Source organism: Mandrillus leucophaeus, unplaced genomic scaffold (assembly GCF_000951045.1).
Source record: "Mandrillus leucophaeus isolate KB7577 unplaced genomic scaffold, Mleu.le_1.0 Scaffold1235, whole genome shotgun sequence".
In the NCBI taxonomy this organism is placed as follows: Eukaryota; Metazoa; Chordata; class Mammalia; order Primates; family Cercopithecidae; genus Mandrillus; species Mandrillus leucophaeus.
This window is the reverse complement of record NW_012100710.1, coordinates 290,653-303,725: the sequence shown is the minus strand read 5'-3', so window position 1 is coordinate 303,725 and position 13,073 is coordinate 290,653. Positions and strand designations below refer to the sequence as shown.

The 13,073-nt window shown below is 38.0% G+C and overlaps 1 protein-coding gene across 1 annotated transcript in view; it reads right to left on the bottom strand.

The window, feature by feature from the left end:
• Nucleotides 1-13,073, bottom strand: part of CTTNBP2 (cortactin binding protein 2) — a 173,863-nt gene that overhangs the window by 97,569 nt on the left and 63,221 nt on the right. The window contains exon 3 of the mRNA XM_011971661.1: nt 6,816-7,040. Coding sequence (XP_011827051.1) covers nt 6,816-7,040 — 225 coding nt within the window. The remainder of the gene's footprint in view (nt 1-6,815; nt 7,041-13,073) is intronic.

The window sequence follows — 13,073 nt, the reverse complement described above, 5'->3', positions numbered from 1 at the left end:
ATTTATTTATTTATTTATTTATTTATTTATTTATTTATTTATTTGATGGAATCTTGCTCTGTTGCCCAGGCTGGAATGCAGTGGGGTGATCTCAGCTTACTGCAACCTCCGTCTCCCGGCTTCAAGAGATTTCTTTTGCCTCAGCCTCCCAAGTAGCTAGGACTACAGGTATGCGAGACCATGCCTGGCTAATTTTTGTATTTTTAGTAGAGACCGGGTTTCACCACATTGGCTAGGCTGGCTTTGAACTCCTGATCTCAAGCGATCTACCTGCCTCAGTCTCCCAAAGTGCTGGGATTACAAGTTTGAGCCACTGCACCCAGTCAAGCCTGGCTTCAATTTTAATAAATGTTATGAGCCAGTAAGTATTTCAAGCCACCAGTATATACAATAAACATCTTTTTTTCTGGTGATCATATGCCTTTTGAATCTTATGTACTATGAAAAACAAAACATCACAGACATGGTATTTCTATCAAAAATGCAAAAGCTCATCAAACTGTGATCAAACTAAGAAGTCCTAACTCATTATTATAAATTTCATATATGACTATTCACAACAGCAAAGACATGGAATCAACCCAAATGCCCACCAGTGATAGACCAGATAAAGAAAATGTGGTACATATACACCACGGGATACTATGCAGCCATACAAAGTAACAAGATCACATCCTTTGCAGGGACATGGATGGAGCTGGAAGCCATTATTCTCAGCAAACTAATGCAGGAACAGAAAAACAAACACCGCGTGTTCTCACTTACAAGTGGGAGCTGAACAATGTCAACACATAGACACAGGAAGGGGCACAACACACACTGGGGCCTGTTGGGGCAGGGTGGGAGTAGTGCATCAGGAAGAATAGCTAATGCAGGCTGAGGTTAATGCCTATGTGATGGGTTGACGCGTGCCGCAAACACCATGGCACACGTTTACCTATGTGACAAACCTGCACGTCTTGCACATGTGCCCTGGAACTTAAAAAATTTCCTGCATGTTCATTCTCCATAATATGTAGAAAAATGATCCATTTCAAGCAAAATCTTTTCTGTGGCCTCTGTTCTTGATTGTTTCAATCTTTATTAATACATTTCGAATGTCTTTTGAATACCCAACCTTCATGTTTTTAGCTCTTTTTGAAGCATGAACTAGATCAATCATACATTTAATGATAAGGGTTTTAGAGCTGGTCTTTTGATCCAATATCATATGGGCATTTTTTTCCCTCTAAACTTTGGGATATTCTCTTGATTGTAGAGCTATGGGAGAATAAATGTGTTAATATCTGTGTCTCTCAATCTTAAGTGGCTTGAGGGAATGACATAAAAATCACAAAGAATCCAAGGTATTAAGGATTTTCAACTTTTCTAGCAGTAAGGAAGAAATACAGTACATATAGGAAGCCTGAGAAGCAGGAGATCTGAGTTCTACCACCGAGTGGCTATAGGAAAGTCGCCCTCGCACAGCAGTTAAGTATGTGGACTCTGAAGTCAGACTGCTTGTCTTCAAGCCAATAGGCACAGCTGTTCAAGTTCTCTGTGACCTTATTTATGCTTAAAATGCAATTATAATAGCCTTTACTGTATGTAATAACAATATCCTCAGGATCAAATGAGTTGATTTAATAGGGAATGGCATACACTGTGGGCTCATTACATCTCAGGGGAATCCCTTAAGCTCTCTGAATTTAATTGTATAATTTTGAAACCTCCTGTCATTATCACCATCAAGAGTCATTGATTCTTTCCTATATTTTTTCCTATCATCAATAAAGTAGTTTCCAGGAACAAATATTTTAAAGAATTGTTCAGGTCAGTATAACAGCAGTGAATGTGCACTTGTTTAAATTTGAGTCACCTTGGTATTAATTTGTTCACACAATTATCACAAGCAATGTCTTTAGAACTTCTGAAGAGAAAATATCTAAACTGCGTACAAGGAACCACACTAGAAACTACAAAGGACGTGAAAATCCATACATTCCACTTACTTGATTGTAGGACTACACAAATTTTAAAGAGATGATCAGATGGCAGGACCACATACTAAGTTAAAAAGGAACCACAGTATACATATATTATGGAGTTCCAGGTGACTTTGTTATGTTATTGTTGAATTTATATCTCCTTCGAACCACTTTCAAGTAGGGGCTGAGGAAAACTTGCATGGAGCAGTATCACCAAACTCTTTTGCAAAAAGCAGTGGACTGTGTGGAAGAGCTCAGAAGAATGAACACAGCTTCACTGGTAGTGAGAAAGTGGGTGGTTGCTCCAAGAATAGCACCCAAACTGGAAGCTATGAATGAAGAGGCACCAAGCACATGTTTTTATAGAATGAAAGGGAAAACTATGTAGGTGGGACCAAAGCAGCAATGTAGAGGCAATTAGTTCTAATTCAAAGTGGCAAACTGAGAGGAAAGCAGTTATGGCCATTTATAAATTGAGAAAGCAGAGTGCGTATCTGCCACACCACGAAATACTCTTATGACATTTAACTGTATTCTTTATTGCTCCCCAAAATCTTTTAAGGCTCGTTGCATCCCTGTCCTCTTCTCTCTCTGGGCACCCCAACCCATCTGCTCAATCTGGTAAACAAATACCTAACAACAAAATATATTAAGAGATCTTTTCTTTTTTTTTCTTTCATTTTTAATTTCAAAGGGGCTGTGGCTAACATTCAGTGATCTGGGCTATACAGTTCTCATCTGCCCCTCCCTCTTAATCTAGAGTGTCAAGAGTGGGAAGGTAAGCCCTGGAAGCAGAGGTTTGGCTCATTTCTTTCTTTCTTTCTTTTTTTTTTTTTTTTTTTTTGAGACAGAGTCTCACTCTGTCACCCAGGCTGGAGTGCAATGGCGCGATCTTGGTTCACTGTGACCTCTGCCTCTCGGGGTCAAGTGATTCTCTTCCCTCAGCCTCCCGAGTACCTGGGAGTACAGGTACACACCACTACACCCGACTAAGTTTTGTATTTTCAGTAGGGACGGGGTTTCACCATGTTGGTCAGGCTAGTCTTGAATTCCTGACCTCACGATCTGCCCACCTGGACCTCCCAAAGTGCTGGGATTACAGGCTTGAGCCACCATGCCCAGCTAGCTCATTTCTATTTACATGGATCAGGCAAACTGCTCTCTCCTTGAAATTTCTACTCAGAACCACAGACCTCAATCTCCAACTCTCCCTTGATAATGGCTCTGCAATGCTCCTGGGGAATCAAAATGCATTTTGTAATGTAACAATGCAACAAAAAAAGACTCAGGGATGAGCTAAATAATCATTCATGTGCAAAATGTCCTAAATCTTCTCCTGAAAATTTTATTACATATGATTCTCTACCATGTTGTTACTGAATGAAAGTCTAGAAAGTAATTTAAAATGAAAATACATTCATATATGTAGTAAGCAATATATAATGAAGAACATGGAATAAAAATGGCAGAATAAAGTACAATTGTAAGAAGAAATGGGCATACGAAATCAAGGAAACAAAACAAATATTTTGTTCTTTTCTGACCCATTTCCATTTCTTCGGTTGTCTAGCACTGGAAACTCCTTCTTATGTTAGGAGAATTCTCTATTTTATGATTCTTCCCTATAGAAGCTAAATATGTCCAACAGTTGCTTTCCTGGCCTTCTGTGTAGCCTAAGCTTGGCTAATGACATACACCTGTCTTAGGCTTCAAATGGAAATGAGTGATATAAAAAAGAAGGACCCGGGGAGGGACCACTCAGGATCTGGAGCAGTGAGGGCACCGGTGCCGTCTGGCATCAACAGGGTGAAAAGCAAGCTGCAGCATCCATTTCCCATCAGATCAGCAGACGCATCTCCTGCTGCAGACTAGCTCTGCAGAGGGTACTTGTCTGTGATGCTGGATGGGAACAGCTAGTCCTCTAGGCTTTGCTAGCCATGCTGAACCACGATGTAAGCCAACTACTATTTCTGTAAACCAGTCAACAAATGCCCTTTCTGCCTTTTCAATGAATATTGGCTTCACCTCCTCAAAACTAAGAATCCTGTTTGAGGCATCTATTGCCATGCAACTCACCTATTTATATTGAGCTGACACGTAGAAGGAGCTGTATCTAATATACACAGTTATTTTTAGTTTTTGCACTGGTGAAAAGAATTGCTCCCTCTCTGAATTTCCAGGTTATTATTTTGGCTACACACATTCAAAGTTCTGATCAAGTTAAAAGGTCTTTCCTACTTCAGGGCTAGAATTTATACTTCCTCAATGTGAAGAAAATGTCTGAAAATATATAGATTTCCTCCCTACTGCTCAAATAAATTAGAATGGAAATTCTATTAAAAGATGATAGACAAGATTAAAAAAAAAAAAAAAAAAAAACCTCCAAATATCATTCCATCCTGGGTTACTGGCTCAAAATGGGAAGTGGATTACCGGAGGTGAAGTTCCCCATGATGATTACTCATTAGCTTATTCAAAGTGGCTTTACAGGCTCAGTCCATTTGCCAAATTGACTCTTGCCCAAATTTCCCTGGCACACAAATTACCAAACAGTTAACCCGCCTATTCGTAGTCGCAGCAGGAGCCAACGCATGAATGAGCACGGACCCTGTCCTCCTGCCTTGAGAGGCAAACCAGAGCAGCGCTCAGGCCAAGTGTCTTAGAATTACCAAAGAGATATGCCCAGTGTCAGATAATAAATACTTGAATCATAGATAATGGAGCCTTTGCTTTCCCAGACATTTGCTCTGGCAGTGATTTAAAGAATAGAACTCATTTAAAATAATGGATTTTTTTCCTTATGGCTTTTAGATGTTGAAAGCTGCAATTTACTCTATATGCGAGGGAACTGAAGACATTCGGTTAAAATATTTGCTTTCAGAGGACTAAAGGTGACAGGTAATTTTGTTGTTAAAGAGATGACTTTGGTGTTTCTGCTTTTATCAGCTGATACGGTATTTTCTTTTTAAGTGAAGACACAGGGTAAGAGTACAAATTGTAACTCTTCTCATACACTATAATCTACTAAAATATAATATTTTTTAAGGACAAAATGTAGCACTCCCTGCCAGAGAAACCCTTCACTGAGACTACACAGCCGATGAATTTGGCTATAAAGGACTCCTGTATTCCCATTATACATGGGAGACACACCACTGGCTCATTTTATATTAGCCTCTCAGGACCCATAGGACAGAAACAATTTCCTTTCACTATCAGCCAGGTTGGAAATGACCCAGTCATTCAGAAACAAACAGGATGTAAGTTGATTTAAAAAAAAAAATCAGCTAGATAATAAAATCTTTGATCCAACTAGAAGTGTTCTTTTTTTTTTAATTCTAAAAGAGAAATGAGTTTTGTTAAAGGCAGAACAGAAGTAAAATTTAGGAAAGTATTTTTTATATATTCAATGACAACAAAATGTTTTCTTAATTTTTTATAATGCAGTATAAAGTCCAGCAGGAATAATTTATTATGAAATAACTCATTTGACACATTACAGGCATAATTGAAATGTATCCCATCCAAGAAATACAAATGAGTTTCAGTGACATCAGCTGAAATTCACTGGCTCTTGTTTATGTGGTTTGTGGGGAGTTTTGAAAACCTCCAGATATCTTAGTGGTTGTCTGCAGGGTTTTGTAGAGGGCTTGCAAAGTCCAGAGTAAAACTCTGATTTTGCCTTACATCTATGGAAAGCCTTCTATTTTTCTTATTTTACTCAGTGCTTTAGTTTCCTACCATGCAACATACTGAGAAAAATGTTTCCTTTTTTGCAGCACCTACACCAGAACACTGACATTTATATGTTAATGTAAAGATAAAATTTCAGGGAAAAGACACACATTAAATGACAATATGTATCATAAATATTTATAAGTATAGTGCATTCAGGTTAACCGTCAACTAGTGTTACATATATTAGAAGTTATCTGAAAAGGCCAAATAAAAGAAACATTTTAATTTATGCTTTAATAATAATGGTGGAGAGAACACATTAGTTTTAATTTTAATCAAACCACACAGCATGAGCTTCTAGCTTTCTCACTCTCTTTTCTAATAAAAGGCATCGATAGTCTTGGCAGCATATTGGAAGGGCAAAATTTAAATTTCTATTTCCTTATGGCTGATCATCATAAGTTTTATTGAACTTTGTACTCTTTGAAGCAGATACTCAAGTGAAAGGAACACGTGTGCGATGGTGGGGGAGGGGGAGAGGAGGAGGAGGTTGGTTTAAATGAAACACATGTGACCAGGAGGCTTGAGGTCTGCAGCTGGCACAGCTATCACATCCCAGAGGTGAGTCTGACACTAACCAGGACTTTAAGATGACACATTGAGACTGGGTATACCACGCAAACGTGCATTCCATTTTCTTCATGTTATTTTCATTTTCCCCCACCAAAAATAAGAAAAATAAAATAATTTCTAATTGCAAATAACTATTTTAGACAGAAGCTATATACAAAAAGTTGGGATGTTACCATACGATCAAAGAGTGCTGGTTTATCACTGGATTAACCTACCTAGCAGCTAAGCATGTTTTCTAGAAGGCACTAGGAAGTCCAAAAACATATAGAGAGAGATTTTAAAGAAAGTATCAAAGTAACCATTATCAGAAACATAATTTTTCTGTTATACTTCCTTTATGGTTTAGTGTTATTTTGAGTTATATTTTAAACACTAGGTTACATTGGCTTAAAGAATCTGTCAGCCTCTTGTACTTCTAAGTACTTATTGCAATCCTGTCTGAAAATATAATGCTGAAGAACAAACAACAACTTTGGAGATGATCTCCTCGTTCAACATCATGTTGTGGGGGAAATGACCATTTGAATGTCTCAATACCTTCTTTTGTCTGCTCTCAGCAGCAGCCAGCTGTGCGGACATCCTTTCTTGCATTTTCTTGCAGTGGGCCATGACTGCTTCAAGGATGGAGAGGGGGTTGGTACACACTGGCTTCTTCTCTTTGTCACCAGCACCTGCTTCATAGTCTCTCTGGAGTGCCAGGAACGGGTCATTTAGATTAAATCTCCCATACCGTTCCTGGATAAATACCTCCTTTCTGCGAGCCTGGAACAAAGTTAGAGAAAAGTATTGAAGAAAGAAATGAAAATATACCAAAAGATATTTATAAGAAGGTTTTGTGATTACACTTCCAAATGGTATTCCCAACTGCTATGAGTAATGGCTTATGATGTCAGTGGTGAGTGAGAGGCAAATGTGACCCCCAGTCTCCGACTAGCCTGGAATGCCATTCCATCTGCTTTCAAATTTTCTTCCATTAAGAATACTGTATCTTATATTGCAAATTATGCAAATATAGTTATTTCCCATGATGTCCTACTCCTCATGGATCAGAATTTAAGGAGCAGTCATTTTTTACCCCCGCCTCCACACACCCCCACCCCCCCAACCCTACAGGGTCTTGCTCTGTCATCCAGGCTGGAACACAGTGGCACAATCACAGCAGCCTCAATCTCCTGGGCTCAAGCAATCCTCCTGCCTCAGCCTGTCTTATAGCTGATAGCTGGAACTATATGTGCAAGCCACCACATCCAGCTATTTTTTTGATTTTTTAATTAAGATGGGATCTCACTTTGTTGCCCAGGCTGGTCTCAAACTCCTGGGCTCAAGTAATCCCCCAGCCTCGGCGTCCCCAAAGTGCTGGGAGCCGCCACACTCTACCTAGTCTTTTCTAATTTAATGTAAAATCAGAAATATTGACAATTAAAATAATTTTTAACAAAAGTTCAAAAATAAAATTATCTCTATATTGATAGAACTTATATTTAAAATAATATCAGCTTAAATCACTCATAGAAAAAATCCCCTATAAGTTTTTTTATAGCCAGAAGGAACTCACATGGATGTCTGGTAAGAAGAAAATTCTTTGTGAAATTTTTAATGTAAAAATTTTAATTGAAAAAATAAAAATTTTTAATGCAAAAATAAATCACAATATTTGTAGCTTGTAAAATTTGACTAACTACAACAGCCTGCAGAAAATTTAAAAAGGCATCTATCTCCTTCTCACTGAAGGGCATTAAAATATAGTCCACAGAATCCCAGGAAAGAATGCAACTTAATTATACTCTAAATGTCAGTCCATCAGCGACAAAGTTAATTTCACACCCACGTAATGAGGGCCAAATGCAATTTTCTATAATTAGCCTACAAAGTCATTGCATAAAAGTGGAAAAGAGCAGTAGAAATGTATTAAAAACTAGCAACATTTTCCTAATTCAGGTCATTTTGGAATAGCCATTAGAATGAAAAAATCTATGTCACTGCCAGTAGAAAAATTAAGTTAAAATAAATCAAGCTTATTTGTCCAAAACATTAAACATGTTTTCTGAAGAAATGTTATTAATCCATACAGTTCCATATTTTAAAGGGAACTGAATTGGAAAACTACACTTTTCCATTTTAGTCCACTATCAGCAAGCCAACAACTAGATAAACACAAATCTAATGACAAATGGGAAAAATCTAACATTTCTTTCCTTATTATCAACTTAGATTAAGAAATAAAATTTACAAAAAGTCCAGTTTCACCATGAAATTTAAGCTAGCTTTCAGAAGACCACTTTAAACTTAAAAGATAAAGTTTATGAGTTAAAAGCACTTTGTGTTTCTAGATTCTTTAAATTTAATTATGTAATCAATATGCTGAATAAGTATCACTTGAGAGATGGAATTTCAAAAGCAATTTCATTTTGTCCTTCACATTTTTCTTAATATTATTCAGTGTAGTAGTTCTTCCACCCTTGGATGAACACTTGGATAACGCTATGTTTTTTTCTAATCGTTTTAATTTAATAAAAGACCTACAGTCACTTTGAGTCAAAACAGCCTTAATTTGGTTATTAGAATGTCCATATTCATTCAGTGGTACGGCAACCTCCCTTCCTCAGCTAGCATCTGCTGCAGGCTAACATTTACCACCCGGCAAAGAGGTATATATGAAAACCTCTCTCCTTTTCCCAAAACCTTCTCCCCCTCATTCTAAGCTGTTGTAGTCACCTCTGGGTTGGAAAGGACTGGAGGTAGATGATAAAGGAGTGGTGAAGGGAGCAGGAATGCCGTACCTGACTGGTTCAGTTGGTCAGCTACCTTTACCAACCCAGTGTGAAGAATATTTAAAGTCTACTCTTTTCCCATGAAGTATTTGGTGTCTTCTTAGAGGAACACCCCCTCTTGCACTGCTGGGACCCCTTCATCTACAGTTTCTTCAATGTAGGCCATAAATGTAGGACAAGCTATATAACATGCAGGACCCACTGCAAAATGAAGACATGGGCTTTTTGTTCAAAATTATTAAGCATTTCAATATGGCAACAGCACAGCATTTAACCAGACAAGGGACCCTTCTAAATGCACGGCCTCTGTGACTTCTCAGGTTGCACACCCATGAAGCCCAGCCCTGCATACTCTCCTTATCAGCATTGGGAATGCACCTTTGGACAACTGAGGTCCCATGTTCTCTACAGACTTCCCTATTGAAGAGGACTTTAATCGATCTCATTCCTACCATTTCAAGACCATGGCCCAACCTGGTCTACAGGAAACACTCATGGATCTTTATCTAAACAAAAGCTGGGAGTCTCTACAAGATGATCCCCACATCTATCTCTCCTTCACGTCCACAGAATGGCTGCTTGTTCAGCCCCACCTTCACTGAGCCCACCAAGATCTGCAGGAAAAAACCTATTATGTCATTCAAAAGTCTCTCTGAACCCCTCTTCTCTTCAGATGAAGGGAGAAGCAACTGAATGGGGCAGGACTCAGCAGAATTCTCTGCAGAGAAATGCTCTCTGATAGAAATCTTTCTTTAATGTCCAAAAACTACATTTTTTTATACCCTCAATGTGGATGAAAGGTTTAAAAGTCAACACTAGCTTTTAAATATTTCTTATGAAAATTTGCATCTTGGTCCTCACTTGAGTATCTGATATTCATTACAATGAGTTATCTGCTGAAACTGACATTTTAACAACCCATTGTAATTGCCTGATGTCTACTCACCCATACAACATATTTTATGATGTACTGTACTTGTAACACTAATCAAGCAATTTCTTAACATGCAGGTTATTCTTAAGCCTGAGTAAACTTTTTGATAAGTGGGTTAAAATTGATTGTATAATAAAAGAGGTAAATACATATATCACAGACCTAGTTCCAGTTTTACCCAACAGATTTCATTGTCAAAAAGTATTTCTTTTTTTTTTAAACTGGTGTGAAATAGTTTTTTACATGTGTATTTTTGTTCTGTTTGTTTTTATTTTAAAATTACTAGTTTTAACTGAGTCACATTGTGACTGTTAAATGCAGATGAATTTTTTTCTGCTGAAAATGTTGTATAATGATACGTGTACAGGTTGATAAACATAAAACTGCCTATTTATTTGAGATAGGGTCTTGCTCTGTCACTCAGGCTGGAGTGCAGTGGTGTGATCACGGCTCACTGTAGCCTTGAACTCTCAGGCTTCAGTGATCTTCCCACAGCTCAGCTTCCTGAGTAGCTGAGACTATAGGCATGTGCCACCATGCCCAGGTAATTTTTAAATTTTTGGTAGAGATGAAGTTCACTATGTTGCTCAGGCTGATCTTGAACTCCTAAGCTCAAGTAATCCTCCTGCCTCAGCCTCCCAAAGTTCTGGGATTACAGGAGTGAACCTCCGTGCCAGCCTAAAACCGCCAATTTATTTGCTTCACAAATATGGACTGACATTTAGCCTTTATGAAGTATAAAATACGTACATTAGATTCCTTTAAGGATAGATACAGTGGTTTTGTATTTGCTGCTAACTAGCTATGCAACTGTGCTGCTGACATCTTTTGTTGTCAAAATGAGAGAAATGAAGCGGTATCATTTGTTGCTTAAGACACCTTGAGTTTAGACAATAAACCTGGTCTCATTCTTTCATTTTTAAGTCCCTAAAAGCATGGAAACCAGGCAAAATGAATGTCAAAGACTACATGTTCTTCATTAACATTAAACTGACTCCTAAACACATATTTATTATTTTCAGAGATGACAGGTTGTTGTTCTATGACCACATATGTATTTATTTGTATATATCACATATATTCAACATGTACTTTTGATATTCTTGTCTTATAGCAAGGGTTTCTAGAAATATGTAATTCTAACAATTAAAATGTCCTTTTTGATCAGGCTTTCTATCAGGCTTATAAATTAGAATGCAGTTGACCATTTTGATTCCATGGTGAAAAGTCATAGATTAAATAACAATAGGACATGAAGACGATGCTATAATATAAATTCAGTGTACTCACAACATAGAATATGACAAATTATCCACTAATAACTAATTTTTAAAAATATTTTGATATATTTAATGTTGGAATAATATATACTCATGTATTTTTAAAATTACTCCCAGAGAGAAATAGAGTTACTTTTCTATATGCATATATCCTACCACCAGTGGATGAGTTTTCCCAGATGGAGGAATAGAAAATATAGTAGATCCATTATCTATCTAGGAAGTTTTGGTGACTTGGAAATTTCAAGATCCAACAACAGGTTCCCCACTATTAAGATGCTGGGCAGTGCTGACTCCCACAAACGCATGCAGGAGACAGGCAGCCAACATCAGTGTGTATATTTGGCATGGTACTAATCAGTGTGAAATGGCAGACTTTTGGGGAACTAGAGATGATATGCTCTAGCAAAAGGCATCCACGTTTTTTTTTGTTTTGTTTTGTTTTTTAAATCATGACACTTTGCCAGTGAAACAAAATAAAACTGGTTTGGATAGCAGGACACCCAGTTTATCATCTGTGATTTATGGGAAGAGACCAGTCACTCTGGGACTCACTGGCCTATATCGTCTCTTAAGCATTTTGCCTTGAGTTTCTTTTAAGTGGGGGTACTTGTATTTAACTGACACATCCAACCCACTACAGGGCAAAAAACAGGTGCATAACGCATACTTGTTGACTGAATAAAGGTGGCATCTAACAGACTTAGGAAAATAGCAGATGTATCCTTGAAGAAAGAGCTTAGACCACATTTCCCTGTTGGAGGGAAGTCTCCTTCCCAGGTGGGGCAATCTTCCCAGGAACCTGGAGAGGAAGTTAGGCCAATGTCAGACTCCTCTATGCAGGACTAATTCTAGAGAAAATGATAGCTAAGGATCAGTTCACCCACTGCCCAACACAGAAAGCTGGGATCCCAGGAAGGATTCATCAACTCTCCAGCCTAAAGCCAGGTGACAGCAGTTCCAGGAGAACTACAGGGTATATCAGTTGGTTTTCTATGGCTCACCGTGCTTTGTAATGATCATTTTTCTTTGTACCCCCTGAATTGTGCAGCATGGAGGCCCTCTGTACACTACACAGTTGTCGGAGTAGTCTTTCTAAAATGGAAACCTTCTCAGTCATTTCTCTGTTCAAAGCCTTTCAGCACTCTTCTGCCCCAGGCCTTTGTGTTGCTTGGGATGCTTCCCCTCCTTCACCCATGTATCTCCCCATGAACTGCCAACCCTCACTGCCACCTCTTCTTCTTGTGCTCATGTCAAAAGGTTCAGAGTTTAGCTTAATTTGGATTCAAGGAAACATCTGTAATGAAACATATGTCCAAGCCACTTGAAATCTCTTCAGTTTACCTACTTTTCAACAAACAAAATGTGTATTCCTTCTAACATTCTTGTAAAAAGTTACTGTTCTTAAAATCTTACTTTGCAACAGAGTGCTTATTTTTAATTTTTAATGTATTACATTATGTTTAATAAAGGCAGATCAACAATACAGACATGTTTTAATAGGTAAGGAGATCATGTAACAAAAAATGACTTGAAATGTTTATTATGCTGGGCTTGAGGAGGCCTGACCCTAAAAAAGGAAGAGATGAATGTGTAGAGAATATCTTGGTTTATGCATCAGAGTTACTTGAGAATGAAATGCACTTTAGGGAAATGAGTCATTATGAAGACACGAACTAGTTGTAATAATAAAACCAGACTCTTAAAGGAACTCTTAAACCTAGCCACACTGATGTATAAAAATATAAGTTTGGCCTGGTGCGGTGGCTCACACCTGTAATCCCAGCACTTTGGGAGGCCAAGGCAGGCA